The sequence below is a fragment of the Aquarana catesbeiana genome, linkage group LG03, assembly GCF_042186555.1.
Source record: "Aquarana catesbeiana isolate 2022-GZ linkage group LG03, ASM4218655v1, whole genome shotgun sequence".
Lineage (NCBI taxonomy): Eukaryota > Metazoa > Chordata > Amphibia > Anura > Ranidae > Aquarana > Aquarana catesbeiana.
In genome coordinates, this window is record NC_133326.1 from 685,018,894 (window position 1) to 685,036,824 (window position 17,931).

General features: G+C 44.9%; 1 protein-coding gene across 3 annotated transcripts in view; it reads right to left on the reverse strand.

Moving 5' to 3' along the window:
* The window catches only part of LOC141133545 (very-long-chain 3-oxoacyl-CoA reductase-like), a 101,858-nt gene that overhangs the window by 73,323 nt on the left and 10,604 nt on the right, over nt 1–17,931 (reverse strand). For all 3 annotated transcript variants that reach the window (XM_073622991.1, XM_073622990.1, XM_073622992.1), the window contains 3 exons: nt 9,077–9,144; nt 6,261–6,305; nt 1,334–1,368 (listed from right to left, as the gene is read on the reverse strand). In XM_073622991.1, the coding sequence (XP_073479092.1) occupies nt 1,334–1,368; nt 6,261–6,305; nt 9,077–9,144 (148 nt within the window). The remainder of the gene's footprint in view (nt 1–1,333; nt 1,369–6,260; nt 6,306–9,076; nt 9,145–17,931) is intronic.

The window sequence follows — 17,931 nt, forward strand, 5'->3', positions numbered from 1 at the left end:
TTAAATTTGGCTTTGGGGAAAACTTTATCTGCTGGGTCCGTCTCTTATACCATCATCCTCGAGCGACCATATGGGAGGGTGGCAGGATTTCACCATCTTTTGAACTAGACAGGGGTACTAGGCAAGGGCGTTCCCCTGTCCCCTTTACTTTTTACTCTGGCCATTGAGCCCTTGGGGACTCTTATAAGGGCTAATGGTGCTATTGAGGGTTTTTAGGCATGGCGTCTGACATGGGAAAACAATGTTATATGCCCACGATATGCTTTTATTATTGGGTGACTCTGACCACTCCTTGTGAGCTGTTATGACTACTATACTGGAATTCGGCAAATAATCTGGCCTTACCACAAAGTGGACAAAATCCGCTCTATTACAGATAAAAACGGTTCTGGGGCTAAGCACCGAGTCCAAGGCAGGGCAAAAGGGGCAGCTGCCCTGGGCCCCATCATTGTTGTGGGGCCCAAAGCAGCTGCCTCATACTTGCCAATTATCCCTGTGCTCAGCTGTCGGCTAATTGCCAGCTCCTATCTCTCCACAGTTCCTCAGCTGTTGATGATATCCTGCTCGTCAGTCCTGCCTACTTAAGCCGTTCAGCCCAGTGGATCTCGGCCTTCGCCTTGGTCAACATCACAGAGACTATCTCCTGCGTTCCTGTTCAAAGACTTGCTTTGCTGACATCTCTTCTGGCTCCAGATCCTGCTTGCTGTTCCACTACATTGATCCCTTACTTCTGTCTCGGTCTGATTTCATGGTTTCTGACACCCTGTTTAAATTCCCTTGTCCCTAGAAGTTTTAGTCCCGTGCTGTGTCCCAATATCTCAGTGTGAAGTTCTGTTATTAATGCTGCTCAGCTCTGTCCTATTGCCGTGTAGAGATGACTTGCCTGCAGACCCTGTGTTTACATGTAAATAATCTGCATTATTATGTAAATAGAGGTGACATTGATATGTAAATTTTGTGATAAAGTACTAAAGCGCTGTTATGTGAATAAAGTTTACAGTGTTAAATCCAAACGGAACAACTGCACCACTAAAAATGATCTTAAAACATTATGTGCTTATTCCAAAAAAGAACAATAAACATGAACATAATTGCATAACAGCCCCATAAATCAATAAATCAATCTTTAAATGTAAAGTCTTTTGACAGGTTAATAGTGACTTCTTAATGTGTCCATGCAGTGCTCCTCCAACACAAGAAACTTTGTCGTGATAAATATATTTGCCCCTGTGCCGCTAAAGTGTTCAGGGTTGGCTTGAAGAAGAGGTGACAACCCTAGGGGTGTACAGAGGTGACAGCTGGACTGGTAAAACTGTTTCACAGTTGGACATACCTTAAAATCATTCCTGGAAGCACAATTCTGGTCATCTGAAAAGGGAAATTGAGATCTACTCAAATACTGCAAACTAAATCATAGAGGCCCTTTTATAAAGCAATAGCCTTACGAAAGAAGTCACTTTTATAAAACACAAAGCAGTCAGTACTTTGAAAATGTGCTTAGCACTCCAGTTAATTACACTAGATTGTCAAAAGTATTGGGACGCCTGCCTTTACACCACCATGAACTTTAATGGCATCCCAGTCTAATGCCCTGTACACACGGTCGGATTTTCCGACGGAAAAATGTGTGATAGGACCTTGTTGTCGGAAATTCCGACCGTGTGTGGGCTCCATCACACATTTTCCATCAGATTTTCCGACACACAAAGTTTGAGAGCAGGCTATAAAATTTTCCGACAACAAAATCCGTTGTCGGAAATTCCGATCGTGTGTACACAAATCCGACGGACAAAGTGCCACGCATGCTCAGAATAAATAAAGAGATGAAAGCTATTGGCCACTGCCCCGTTTATAGTCCCGACGTACGTGTTTTACGTCACCGCGTTTAGAACGATCGGATTTTCCGACAACTTTGAGTGACCGTGTGTATGCAAGACAAGTTTGAGCCAACATCCGTCGGAAAAAATCCTAGGATTTTGTTGTCGGAATGTCCGATCAATGTCCGACCGTGTGTACAGGGCATAAGTCCGTAGGGTTCAATGTTGAGTTGGTCCACTAGACATGTGCAATTCGTTTCGTTCCGAATTTGTTTTTTAACGAATTTCGACAAATTTGTTAATTCTGAAACATCTGAATTAACGAAAACCCGTTTAACGAATTTTTCCGAATGTTCGTAAGTTCGAATATTTGTAAATTCACACATTTGCACATTCGTACATTCGCACATTCGTAAATTCTTACATTCGTAAATCTGTACATTCGTAAATTCGTACATTCGTACATTCATAAATTCGTACATTCGTAAAATCGTACATTCGTAAATTTGTAAATTCGGAAATCTGAAATTATAATTACCTAATAATAACTTAACTATTACTAACTATGAAATTATAGGTATTGTAATTTCCTTTCAAATTTGGCTGTTAGTGAACGTAACAAATACAAATTTATCCGAAGTTACGAATCATCCGAAATAACGAATGCCGCATCTAAACGAATGGAACGTAATGAAGCGATAATAATAAAAACTTTTTATTATTATTGTTTAGATGCAGCATTCGTTATTTCGGATCATTCGTAACTTCGGATAAATTTGTATTTGTTACGTTCACTAACAGCCAAATTTGAAAGGAAATTACAATACCTATACCTAATTTAATAGTTAGTTACTATTTCAGATTTTCGAATTTTCGGATTTTCGAATTTCCAAATTTCCGAATTTTCTAATTTCCGAATGTACGAATTTATAAATATACAAATTTTCTAATTTACGAATGTAGGAATTTATGAATTTACAAATTTACGAATTTACGAACTGCGATCATAACGAATGACGTGAAAAACGAAAAAAAAACAAAAAAAAACCGGATGAAACTAAAACAAAATCTAACACATTTTTTGGCAGTGCACATATCTATGGCCCACCCTTTACAGCTTCAAATCTTCTGGGAAGGCTGTCCACAAGGTTTAGGAGTGTGTCTATTAGGGTTGTCCCGATACCGATACTAGTATCGGTATCGGCACCGATACTGAGCATTTGCCCAAGTACTTGTACTCGGGCAAATGCTCCCGATGCTTCCGCCGATACTATGTCAGTCAGCGGTAAACGGCGTGTGGGGGAGTTACAAGCTTCCCCCCCGCGGCTTTCAGTGACATACAGCGGTGATCGGTGCTTGTAACTTCCCCACACGATCACCGCTGATTGTCACCTCATCCTCCTCCATGCCCACTCCGTTCCTCTGTCCCCCTCTCCTTCTCTGTCCACCTCCGTTCCGTTCCTCCGTTCCTCTGTCCCCCTCTCCTTCTCTGTCCCCCTCCGTTCCGTTCCTCCGTTCCTCTGTCCCCCTCTCCTTCTCTGTCCACCTCCGTTCTGCCGTGCCTCTCCGCTGTCCCCTCCGTTCCGCCGTCCTCCTCCTCCTTCCTTCATGTATGGATAGAGTCAGCTGACTCTGTCCATTCACATAACTGAAACATTGTAATCTCCTGTGATTACGATGTGTCAGTTTATGAATGGAGAGAAGCCGCTGTCTTCTCTCCATTCATTCTCAGTGCAGCTGAGGCTGCAGAGAAAAGGACTGGGGAATCTCTATCCTCTGTCTCTTTCTCTGTCTCAAGGGGGAGATATCAGAGGTCTGTTAAGACCCCTGATATCTCACCAAAGCCCCCCAACAGGGCTGATTAAAAAAAAAAAAAAAATATTGCAAAAATGAATAAAAAAATATTATTGTAAAAAATAAAAATTGTAAATAAAAAAAAAAAACACACAGACATACACCGTTCACCCCCTCCCCCCCGAAAAAAAAGAAAGCATTGTTAAAAAAAAAAAAAAAAAACTGTCATGTGACATTAAAAAAAAAGTATCGGTAATCGGTATCGGCGAGTACTTGAAAAAAAGTATCAGTACTTGTACTCGGTCCTAAAAAAGTGGTATCGGGACAACCCTAGTGTCTATGTTTGACCATTCTTCCAGAAGTGCATTTGTGAGGTCAGGCACTGATGTTGGACGAGAAGGCCTGGCACGCAGTCTCCGCTCTAATTCATCCCAAAGGTCTATCGGGTTGAGGTCAGGTCTCTGTGCAGGCCATTCAAGTTCCTCCACCCAAACTCGCTCATCCATGTCTTTATGGACCTTGCTTTGTGCACTGGTGCGCAGTCATGTTGGAACAGGAAGGGGCCATCTCCAAACTGTTCCCACAAAGTTGGAAGCATGAAATTGTCCAACATGTCTTGATATGCTGGCGCCTTAAGAGTTCCCATCACTGGAACTAAGGGGCCAAACCCAACCCCTGAAAAACAACCCCACAACATAATCCCCCCATCCACCAACTGATTTGGAGGGGTGGCCCAATACCTTTGGCAATATAGTGTGAATGAGCGAGTTTGGGGTGGAGAGCCTGCACAGAGTCCTGACCTCAACCTGATAGAACACCTTTGGGATGAATTAGAGCGGAGACCACCAGGCCTTCTCGTGCACATCAGTGCCTGACCTCACAAGCTGAGCTTCTGGAAGAATGGTCAAACATTCCCCATAGACACAATCCTAAAGCTTGTGGACGGCCTTCCAAGAAGAGTTGAAGCTGTTATAGCTGCAAAGGGTGGGCCAACTCAATATTGAACCCTACAGACGAAGACTGGGAAGTCATTAAAGTTCATGTGTGTAAAGGCAGGTGTCCCAATACTTTTGACAATATAGTGTATATGTAACTTCTTTTTGGAACTAATGATAAACAGAAATGTAACGGTTCCTTCTGCGTAAGGACTCTTTCACATGGGTGGACTCCACCAGCGGATCAGTCTGCTCAGTGATTCAAGATTCATGCTGATAGCAGAGGAACCATGCTCTGGAGTGAGACAAGTACACACTATAGAGGGATATGCATTGTTAACCTCCCTGGCGGTTTTCCCGAGTGTGGCTCGGGGTTAAAAATCAGGACCATTAGCGGTAACCCCGAGCCACACTCGGGATTACATCGCAGGATCCTGGTGTGGCATTACTTACCTTGTCCCCGGGAACCTGAGATGTCCCCCGCTGTGTCCGCGGGCTGTGTCCTCTGCCCGAAGCCTCTCCGTGCCAGGCTCCGTTCCCTGCGAGCGTCGCGACGCACAGGGGCGGAGCCTGGCGGCAAATTAAAAAAAATGTCAAAATCATAACACATACAGTACTGTAATCTTACAGATTACAGTACTGTATGAAATGATTTCACTTCCCTTCTGTCCCCAGTGCTTTGGCCCATGCCCTGCATGCAGTTTTATGTGATATACACTGTTCTTTCTGCCTGGAAACTGGAGATTGTCCATAGTAACCAAAAAGTGTCCCTTTACGTCAAAAGTGGCTTTAGACCAGCTAGAAAACAGCGATAGTAAATTAGAACACTTGCAGAATTGAGCGATAGTGAATCGTGGGGTAATTTATTTTTTTACTATTTATTTTTAATTTTTTTAATTATTTATTTTTATTTATTATATTATAATTTATGTTTTTGTGTTTCAAACTTTATCATACCCGGGATATCTACTAGACTCTTGTTTGGACAGATTTAAGTGTGTTATTGTTAAGAATTACAGACCTACAATATAAAACGCCAAATTTCCATGCAAAATAATTGTACCGCTTTCAGCACCTAAAATCCGAAATAATCATACCGCCAGGGAGGTTAATATTTCATGTCTGAGCTTTACAACCACTATAATTGTATTTTTTTTTAAACTAAAGATGCTTTAAGAGGCCAAACAAAATAGACACTTTCTGACACAGAAATCATTTTTGTTTTTCGGGTTTTGCCATGACGTTTGATTTTTTTCTTTTAAATAATTGTTTTTCTAAGAAGTGAAAAGCCACCTTTTTGGCTTTGCAGCCTTTAGGGTTTGTTCGCACGTGCAGCTAGGGGGCAGTAAAACCAGGCGGTTGAACATGGAGTTATCTGAAACAAGGGCTGCGCACATGCTGTGGGCGCGATGCTGTGCTTACTGCTAACGAGGCAAGTCTATGGGTCCGCGCCACCACTGCGTGCAATGCTTGTGATTGGGGAGTGGTAGTATTTTATTTATTTATTTCAGGTACTTATATAGCGCCATCAATTTACGCAGCGCTTTTCATATACATTGTATATTCACATCAGTATGACAAACTCCTGCTACAAAAATGATACACCGCTGATGTCTTTTCAGAGGGATAGCACATGTGAGCGAGCCCTTGGACAGAAGCCTACTGTGGCTCCTAGTAAATCCTTTCCTAGCAAAGACTTTTAAAGACCCCTCACCTGGAGTACCGACAGCATGTTGCAGTTAACAATGTCACTCAGTTTCTAATAAAAAAACAGAGAAGAGACTATTAAATCATTTGAACAACACAACTGCATTCTACTGCATTAATAAACTCCCATTCCAGTTATTCTAAACACAGCCCCCAACCCCACAACCTAGAGGAAAAAAATCAGTTTAACATATGAGAAGAGTTGTTGCATCTATGTCTACAGTATATAAACAGCACATAGCAGTACTTTGTACCACCACCCCCAGCACTGGTCCTGTGCCCACTGCTCACCAACGTGTCACTGGTAAACACAATAGCCAGCAGAGGAAGTTTTCTGCACCACTTGCCTCCTCTGCCGGCTTCTGCGCTCACCAGTGACCGTGCCTCTTAAAACATCTCACACAGAACCCATATGATACTGAGGAGGAGGCCACCAGACTTGGGGCAGTGTCTCCCCCTGCAAACCTCTCACCCAGCTGGCACCGAGGACGTCTCCCTGCCACTCTTAGGTAGCTGTATAGTACTGGCCTTTATTGAAGGGGGGAAGTGTGCTGTAAAAGGAGAGCTCTGCATTGGGGAGGGAGGTATGTGAGGACAGCTATGTATAGGAGAGGGGGAGGAGGGGAGAAGAACTATGTACTGTGGAGGGGAGAAGAGCTGTGTACTGGGAAAGGGGGGAAGAGCTATGTATTGGAGGAGAGGAGGTTTGGGGGGGGGGGGGGATGTTGGGTTGTACACTAGCCTGTGTTACCCACTCCAAAGCTCTGTGCTTTGTGCAATATGCACACCTGAGCATGTCACAATACACGCACCAGAGCCCCGCACCCTGTGCAGTGTACACACCTGAGCCCTGCACCCTGTGCAGTGTACACACCTGAGCCCTGCACCCTGTGCAGTGTACACACCTGAGCCCCGCACCCTGTGCAGTGTACACACCTGAGCCCTGCACCCTGTGCAGTGTACACACCTGAGCCCCGCACCCTGTGCAGTGTACACACCTGAGCCCTGCACCCTGTGCAGTGTACACACCTGAGCCCCGCACCCTGTGCAGTGTACACACCTGAGCCCCGCACCCTGTGCAGTGTACACACCTGAGCCCCGCACCCTGTGCAGTGTACACACCTGAGCCCCGCACCCTGTGCAGTGTACACACCTGAGCCCCGCACCCTGTGCAGTGTACACACCTGAGCCCCGCACCCTGTGCAGTGTACACACCTGAGCCCCGCACCCTGTGCAGTGTACACACCTGAGCCCCGCACCCTGTGCAGTGTACACACCTGAGCCCCGCACCCTGTGCAGTGTACACACCTGAGCCCTGCACCCTGTGCAGTGCACACACCTGAGCCCTGCACCCTGTGCAGTGTACACACCTGAGCCCCGCACCCTGTGCAGTGTACACACCTGAGCCCTGCACCCTGTACAGTGTGCACACCTGAGCCCCGCACCCTGTGAAGTGTACACACCTGAGCCCTGCACCCTGTGCAGTGTACACACCTGAGCCCTGCACCCTGTGCAGTGTACACACCTGAGCCCCGCAGCCTGTGCAGTGTACACACCTGAGCCCTGCACCCTGTGCAGTGTACACACCTGAGCCCCGCACCCTGTGCATTGTACACACCTGAGCCCCGCACCCTGTGCAGTGTACACACCTGAGCCCCGCACCCTGTGCAGTGTACACACCTGAGCCCTGCACCCTGTACAGTGTGCACACCTGAGCCCCGCACCCTGTACAGTGTACACACCTGAGCCCTGCACCCTGTGAAGTGTACACACCTGAGCCCTGCACCCTGTGCAGTGTACCCACCTGAGCCCTGCACCCTGTGCAGTGTACACACCTGAGCCCCGCAGCCTGTGCAGTGTACACACCTGAGCCCTGCACCCTGTGCAGTGTACACACCTGAGCCCCGCACCCTGTGCATTGTACACACCTGAGCCCCGCACCCTGTGCAGTGTACACACCTGAGCCCCGCACCCTGTGCAGTGTACACACCTGAGCCCTGCACCCTGTACAGTGTGCACACCTGAGCCCCGCACCCTGTACAGTGTGCACACCTGAGCCCTGCACCCTGTGCAGTGTACACACCTGAGCCCTGCACCCTGTGCAGAGTGCACTCCTTGCCCCTCACCCTGTGCAGTGTGTACTCCTGAGCCCTGCACCTTGTGCAGTGTGCACTCCTTGCCCCGTTCCTGTGCAGTGTGCACACCTGAGCCCCACACCCTGTGCAGTATGTACTCCTGAGCCCTGCACCCTGTGCAATACTCGTTCCTGAGCCTGAACCATGTGCAATACACACTCCTGATCCCTGTACCCAGTGCAATACACACTCCTGATCCCTGTACCCAGTGCAATACACACTCCTGATCCCTGTACCCAGTGCAATACACACTCCTGAGCACTGCACAATATGTACTCCTGAGCCCTGCATCCTGAAGGTGAGGCTTGGCAGGGGGATGTGAGTACCCATACCTATTCTTTGAGAAAAACTCTTTTTTTTTTGGTGATTCCCTTGATTCATGAGAATTGGTTATTGAATTAAAAAAAAGACACTTTAAAATAGTTTTTGCCTCGATTTTCTAACTTTTTCTGCTTGCTGAGTCATCCTCTCCACTCCACTCCAAATCTTGAATTGCAGGAGCGTCCTCTAGTGGCTGTCTGTATTGCACATAGAGCAGTCAGCATTCTTGTAGAAGACTATTGCAAGACTATGAAGTCTAATGTAGGCAGAGGTGGAGTGTGTATTTTATTGGAGATTGTGTGTACCCGAGGCTGTGCAGGCTTTGCTTAGTGACATATTGAACTGCTGTGCCCGGGTCGTCACTTACCTTGTCTAAATCGGGGGTGCTGAGAAATGGTGTTGATTTGCGGGCAAACGTTATCCCGACATTATTCACTGCAAGAGAAAGTCAGATTACTACAGGGAAACTACAATGGATTATGGTCAGTTCTATTTACAAATGTATAACCACTTGAAGACCAGGCATTTTTCTGACACTTGTTGCTTACAAGTGTTATATACAGGCCCGGACTGGGACACAAATCAGGCCTGGGCATTTTAGACTGAGCAGCCTGGGGTGGGGGGGGCGGGGATTTGGGGTTCCAGGATGTGTGGATTTGGTTATGGTAACTTTTTTAGTTTAATGTGACAGATTCGGGCCAAAGCTCTGTAATGTTTTATAACTGGCTCTGTGAGTAATATATTACAACTGGCTTTGTGAATACTGCAATGCCAGTTATAAAGCATTACTCACAGAGCCAGTTAAAAGGGAGTATTGCTTTATAACTGGCTTTTTGAGTATTACTTTAAGTCACACTGGGGCATTTTCCAGGAGCTTTTGGTCTAAAAATAGTGCTTGTAAAGCTCCTGAAAAACGCCTCCCCTGCAGCCCCAGTGTGAGAGCCAGAATGCTTTCACACTGGGGCGGTGTGCTTGCAGGACGTTAGAAAAAGTCCTGCAAGCAGCGTCTTTCGGGCGATGCGAGAGCGGTGTATACACCACTCCTCCACCACCCCTGTCCATTGAAATCAGTGGGCACTGCTGCCGAAGCACCTGCAAAGCACTTTGACAGCGGCGCTTTTAACCCTTTATTTGGCCGCTAGCGGGGATTAAAAGCACCCCGCCAGTACCCGAAAAGCGCTTAAAATTAATGCGCCACTAAAATTAGAGGAGTGCCCAGAGACAGTGGCGTAGCGTAGGTTGTCGGCATCCAGGGCAAGGCAGGTAATTTGCGCCCTTTAATCCATGGACTTGCCTATACTTATCACCTGGAGAACTCCGCTGTGCTCCGGCTGCCATGGAACTTTACATGACATCATGGGCAGCACACTGTGGACAGCGGCCCTCTAAATTTTGCGCCTGGGGCCATAGCCAGTCTGCCCCCTCCACGCTACGCCAATGCCCAGACAGCAGGTGCACACTGATTAAAAAAGCCTGGCCATCAGCTGGCTGATTAGAAGACTGCAGTCACAAAAGAGGAGAAAAATAGCATAATTACCATTATCAAAGGAGCACTCTCTGGCCCTGGAGCATCAGATCCAAATCCCTTCAAGTGGGCGGGAAGAGAGGTGGGTGTACACCAGCCGCACTGCTTTCCCTATAAGCAGCGGCAGCACCTAGCCAGCTTTCATGTGCAGGAGGCGGGTCTGAGATCCTGCAGCTGCGTATACAGAAGGTATGGAAGGATGGAAGGCCTCTCCGTCAATCCTTCTCTCCTGGCGTCCTGGTTGCCAAGTGACCGACGGCTGTGTGGCGCATGCGTGAACTGGGACCTTCGCTTCAGCAGTGGCCTAGGATGCTATGGAGAGGCTCGGTGGGCGGGGGAATGGTGAGACTCCTTCCACTCATCCCGCATGTGCAGCACATCGCCCGCGGCCGGCTCTGCATCCTGCCCATCCACCCGCGGCCGTCCCCGAAATCCACCCATCCATCCGCGGGCAGCCCTGCATGTCACAGTCCCGGCCCACCGGGAAAATGCCCGCCGTGCCCTATGGCCAGGCCTGGTTTTATATATATATATATATATATATATATATATATATATATATATTTTATATATATATATATATATATATATATATATATATATATATATACATTTATATTTTAGCAGAGACCCTAGAGAATAAAATGGCGGTCATTGCAATATTTTATGTCACACCGTATTTGCGCAGCGGTCTTTCAAACGCAATTTTTTTTTTTAAACACACTTTAATGAAATAAAAAAAAAAAAAAACAGTAAACTTTGCCCAATTTTTTATGTTTAATTTGAAAGATGATGTTACGCTGAGTAAATAGATACCTAACATGTCACGCTTTAAAATTGCGCACACTCGCGGAATGGCGACAAACTTCGTTACTTAAAAATCTACGTAGGCAACGCTTTAAATTTTTTTTACAGCTTATCTGTTTAGAGTTGCAGAGGAGGTCTTGCACTAGAATTATTGCTCTCACTCTAATGATCGCAGAGATACCTCACATTTGTGGTTTGAACACTGTTTACATATGCGGGCGCAACTTACGTATGCGTGTGAGCTCGGAGGGATAGGGCTCTTGAAAAAATGTTTTTTCTTATTTATTTTACTTTATTTTTTACACTGTCCCTTTAATTTTTTTTATCACTTTTATTGCTGTCACAAGGAATGTAAACATCCCTTGTGACAGTAATAGGCAGTGACAGGTACTGTTTATGGAGAGATCTGGGATCCTTTAAGGCCCCCAAACTCCTCCTCTGCACTTGAAAGCCTTCAAAATGCCAAGATTGTCGTTTTTGAATACTTTACATTTATTTAAAACTGGCGCCGGAAGTGATGTCATGATGTCACTTCCAATTTAACATATCTGAGACACGATCAAAGCCAATTCCAATATAGTGTATGTAAGCCCAAAAGCAAAATGCTGATACATAGGTTGACCATTCTTAGATGTGGTGTCTGTAGTCGTTTTCTTTTTTTTTTTTTCAGGCTTTTTCTCTTCATTCTGCCCTGATGATCATGCCAGCTCCATACTTCCTGTCCTAGGGTGACAAAGCTTACTCCACTGTACTGTAGATACATACCTCCCAACATTTTGAGATGGGAATGAGGGACACCTACTAGCAAAAGTATAAAGGCATAGGACACGCCCCCTGCCACACCCCCTTAAAGGAGAATTAACAAAAAAAAAAGGTTAATTAAATCCACAAGGGTTTTTTTTTACCACTACTATTCCTTTATATTGGCTTTTAAAATTTACAAATGCATCAATTTAGAAACTGGATGAAAGGTTTAGCACTGGGAAACACTTTTTGAAAGATGAAAAGTGCATTTTACATACAACTATATAGATCAGACCAACATGAGGGACAAATGAGGGGGAAAGAGGGACAGAGGGACATTGCTCCAAATCAGGGACAGTCCCTCGAAATCAGGGACAGTTGGGAGCTATTTAGATATCCACTTCAAGATCAGGCCCATTCTGACATTTTTTACTAACTAGAATGTACTTAGAACCCCAAAACATAAAATATTTCTTAGCAGAGACCCCAGAAAAATAAAATAGTGGTTGTTGCAAAATTTTTTTTTTTTTTTTGCACAGCGGCTTTTTCAAACAATTTTTTTTGGTAAAAAAAATACGTTAATGAATGTTAATGCAAAAAAAAAACAAAAAACAAATTATAAATATTAACAAGTACTAATGCGCAAACCACAAAACACAAGGCCCTTGTCCCCATGTTGATGGGGACAAGGGCCTCATCCCCACAACCCTTGCCCGGTGGTTGTGGGGGTATGCGGGCGGGGGGCTTATCGGAATCTGGAAGCCCCCTTTAACAAGGGGACCCCCAGATCCCCCCCGTGTGAATTGGTAATGGGGTACAAATGTACTCCTACCATTTCACAAAAAAAGTGTCAAAAATGTTAAAAAAAGACAATAGCTGGTTTTTGACAATTCCTTTAATAGTGTCTTCTTTTTTCCCCGCTTCTTCTTCCATCTTCTTCTGGTCTTCCTTTGGTTTTCTTCTTCTTCCTCCATCTTGTTCTTCCCCTGCTTCTTCCTCTATCTTCCTCTGCTTCTTCCTCCGGTCCTCTGCTTCTTCCTCCGGTCTTCTCCTCCGGCATCTTCCTCCGGCTTCTCCTTCCCCGCTTCGTCCTCCGGACGATCCGCCTCAATGGGAGTCTCCCGCTGTGTGACGCTTTGGTTCTTGTGACAGCTCTTATATAACTGAGGGCGGGGCCACCCGGTGACCCCGCCTCCTCTGATGCACGGGGACTTCCCTATGGCTTTCCCTGTGGTGTCAGAGGGGCTTTCACTCTGGAGAGACAGCAGCGGCTGTTTTGGGTCAGTTTGCAGGTGCTATTATTAGCGCAATAGTGCCTGCAAACCGCCTCAGTGTGAAAGGGCCCTCAGGAACATATTTAACCCTTTGATCGCCCCTGATGGTAACTCCTTCCCCGCCAGTGTCATTAGTACAGTGTTAGTGCATATTTTTAGCACTGATCACTGTGTTGGTGTCACTGGTCACTGGTCCCCAAAAAGTGTCCGATTTGTCCACCGCAATGTCGCAGTCCCTTTATAAGTCACTGATCGCCGCCATTACTAGTAAAAAAAATTCCATAAATCTATCACGTTTGTAGACGCTATAACTTTTGCGCAAACCAATCAATATACGCTTACTGGTATTTTTTTTACCAAAAATATCTAGCAAAATACAGTACATATTGGCCTAAACTGATGAAGAAGTTTGATTATTTACGTCTTTTTATTGGATATGTTTTATAGTAGAAAGTAAGAATTTTTAAAAAATTTTTTCAACATTGTCTTTTGTTTTTAGCACAAAAAATAAAAACCGCAGAGGTGATCAAATACCACCAAAAGAAAGCTCTATATGTGGGAGAAAAGGACATCAATTTTATTTGGGTACAACGTCGCACGACCGCGCAATGGTCAGTAAAATCAAAACAAAAAGATTACAGCACACACATAACAAAAATGACATTTACCTCCTGCGGGGCTATTTAAAACACCTGAACATATTCAGAAAATATGGGGATTTAGTTACATCATATGGTCATATAGTGGTACGCCCACTACTAGTTCAAAGTACCCCAATATCAGTGGGTCCTACACTATCCATAGAATGGAAAATCCTGCTTCTCTGAACCATGGGAGAAATACACTCCTCTATATGGGAGAACTCCTATAACACAGGTGGACACTAATAGGAGGCAATGATGGGGAGTAGGGTGCTCCAGCCCAAAGGGATTTGGTCAGAATCCATACAACAGAAAAACAAAGATTGGGTGGGGGGGCACATTTTAAATAGCCCTGCAGGAGGTAAATGTCATTTTTGTATGTGTGCGCTGTAATCTTTGTTTTTTGTCTATACAGTCTTATGACTGCACCATTTTTAATGTATTTTTTAGGGTGTGCCCCCTAAATCTTTGTTTGTTTATTGTCAGTAAAGTAAGGCAGTGCCGCATCTAGGGTTGCCACCTCATCCCTTTAAACCCGAACACATATTAATTACTCAGGTTCTCTGGCTGATTAACCACTTCAATACAGGGCACTTATACACCTTCCTGCCCAGACCAATTTTCAGCTTTCAGTGCTGTCGCAGTTTGAATGACAATTGCGCGGTCATGCTACACTGTACCCAAACTAAATTTTTATAATTTTTTCCCACAAATAGAGTTTTCTTTTGGTGGTATTTGATCACCTCTGCGGTTTTTTTTTTTTTTGCTAAACAAATAAAAAAAGACCGAAAATTTTGAAAAAAAGAAAAGTTTTGCTTTTGTTTCTGTTAAAAAAATGTGTAAATAAGTAAGTTTTCTCTTTCACTGATGGGCACTGATAAGGCGGCACTGACAGGTACTGATACGGTGGCACCAATGAGGTGGCACCAGTGAGCGGTGCACTGACGGGCACTGACGGGCACTGATATGCGGCACTGATGGGCACTGGTAGGCGGCACTGATGGGTGGCACTGATATGCAACACTGATGGGCAATGATGGGTGGCACTGAGTGCCACTGGTTGGCAGTGATGGGCACTGATAGGCGACACTGGGCACTGAAAGGCAGCACTGCTGGGCACTGATAGGGTGGCACTAATAGGCGGCACTGATGGGCACTAATATGCGGCACTGCTGGGCACTGATACGTGGCACTGATACGCGGAACTGATATGGGGTACTGATAGGCATCCCTGGTGGCACTGGCAGTGGTAGGCATTGGAGTGGGCACTGATTGGCAGCTGCCTGGGCACAGATTGGTATTTCCCTGGGGGTCTAGGGGGCATACCTGGTGGTCGAGTGTGGTGGCCATCCTGGTGGTCCTGGGCGGCTTCCCTGGTGGTCCTGGGCGGGATCTGAGGGGGGGGCTGTGCTAATAAACAATCAGCAGAGACCCCCCCCCCTGTCAGGAGAGCAGCCGATCGGCTCTCCTCTACTCGCGTCCGTCAGACGCGAGTGAGGAAAAGCCGATCACCGGCTCTTCCAATTTACATTGTGATCAGCCGTGATTGGACGCGGCTGATCACGTGGTAAAGAGTCTCTGTCAGAGATCGGAATTGCGGTGTGTCAGACTGACACCCCGCAAGAACGATCGCCGCGATGCCCACCCCCGGGGGCGCGCAGCGGCTCGATATCCTGATCACGTCATATGACGCCCAGTCAGGATGTTGAAACCACTTTGCCGCCGTCATTTTGCTATATGGCAGGCGGCAAGTGGTTAAGGTGGAAATTAAATCCATTTGGTGCCTTATCTGCATTAAATTAGCCTCAGAACCTGTGAAATTCATATGTGTTCAGGTTTAAAGGGATGAGGTGGCAACCCCGACTGTATCTCAAAAAATGGCCTGGTCATGAAGGAGGGGGGGATAAGGTAACTCTGCCGGAGGGAAAGTGGTTAAAGTGGAACTTCACTCTCCCAATCAACATTGATTATTTTTAATCCTCTTGCTGCTAGCCTTAATGAATAGAAAAGAAAGTAGATCATATTTACTTGTTTTAATTTTTTTTTTTTTTTTTTTTACATTTCTTCAGTTACTTTCTGGTTCCTTGCCTAGGCAAATTATGTCCTACATCCCAGGAGTCTTCAGGAGGGAAGGAGAGGAGGAGGAGTTTTCTCAGCTAAGCACGCCCTCTTGCATGCATGCTTAAGCTAAGGGCAGATGGATTTCAGGAGGTAAATGCTACATGAATCATCTGCCCTTACTCAAGATGACCACAGCCAGAAATGCTGGGCGGGGGCTGATTTGTTTTTCAAGGTGATTTCTCAACCAAATAAAGCATTGAGACATGGATGGATGGGGGAGTTTGCTTTGAATATTAAAAATGAATTAAATAGTGTTTTTTTTTGTTTGTGGTGCTCAAATGCAGTGAAGATCCGTTTTAAGTAATAAAAAAGTTATTGTTCTATAACCACTCGCCCTCCGGAAGATTTACCCCCCTTTATGACCAGGACATTTTTTTTTTTGCGATACGGCAGTGCATCACATAACTGACAATTGCGCAGTCGTGCAACGCTGTACAGAAATTAAGTTTATGTTGTCGTTTTTTTGGGGATGTATGACATAATTTACCTAGGAAAGAAACCAGGAAGTAACTGAAGAAATTTTAAAAACAAGTTTAAAACAAGTAAATATGATATACTTTTCTATCTATTTATTAAGACTAGCAGCAAATAATCACAGTTGATTGGGAGAGTAAAGTTCCACTTTAACCACTTACGTCCCCTTCACGACCAGGACATTCTTTGCGATACGGCACTGCTTTACTTTAACTGACAATTGCGCGGTCGTGCGACGCTGTGCCCAAATAAAATTTATGTCCTTTTTTTCCCCACAAATAGAGCTTTCTTTTGGTGGTATTTGATCACCTCTGCAGTTTTTTTTTTTTATTTTTTGCGCTGTAAACAAAAAAAGAGCGACAATTTTGAAAATAAAGTAATATTTTATACTTTCTGCTATAAAACATATCCAATAAAAAATTGAAAAAAAAAATCAAATTTCATAAATTTAGGCCAATATGTATTCTGCTGCATATTTTTGCATATTTTTGGTAAAAAAAATCCCAATAAGTGTATATTGAGCGGTTTGCACCAAAGTTATAACGTCTACAAACTATTGGATATATACTGATTTTTTTTTATTTTTATACTAGTAATGGCAGTGATCAGTGACTTATAGTGGGACTGTGATATTGCGGCAGACAGTCTGACACTAACTGACACTTTTTTGGGGACCAGTGACACCAATACAGTGATCAGTGCTAAAAATATGCACTGTCACTGTACTAATGACACTGGCTGGGAAGGAGTTAAACATCTAAGGCGATCAAAGGGTTAAATGTGTGCCTAGCCGGTGTTTATGTGTACACAGTGTGCTGATTTTACTAAGAGATGTGATGGATTTTATTCCAAGAAAATCTATCACATCCCCGCTGACAGGACAGAGCTCTGCCTTGTTTATACAGTGGGGACGGAAAGTGTTCAGACCCCCTTCAATTTTTCACTCTTTGTTATATTGCAGCCATTTGCTAAAATCATTTAAGTTCATTTTTTTCCTCATTAATGTACACACAGCACCCCATATTGACAGAAAAACACAGAATTGTTGACATTTTTGCAGATTTATTAAAAAAGAAAAACTGAAATATCACATGGTCCTAAGTATTCAGACCCTTTGCTGTGACACTCATATATATAACTCAGGTGCTGTCCATTTCTTCTGATCATCCTTGAGATGGTTCTACACCTTCATTTGAGTCCAGCTGTGTTTGATTATACTGATTGGACTTGATTAGGAAAGCCACACACCTGTCTATATAAGAGCTTACAGCTCACAGTGCATGTCAGAGCAAATGAGAATCATGAGGTCAAAGGAACTGCCTGAAGAGCTCAGAGACAGAATTGTGGCAAGGCACAGATCTGGCCAAGGTTACAAAAAAAATTCTGCTGCACTTAAGGTTCCTAAGAGCACAGTGGCCTCCATAATCCTTAAATGGAAGACGTTTGGGACGACCAGAACCCTTCCTAGAGCTGGCGTCCGGCCAAACTGAGCTATCGGGGGGAGAAGAGCCTTGGTGAGAGAGGTAAAGAAGAACCCAAAGATCACTGTGGCTGAGCTCCAGAGATGCAGTCGGGAGATGGGAGAAAGTTGTAGAAAGTCAACCATCACTGCAGCCCTCCACCAGTTGGGGCTTTA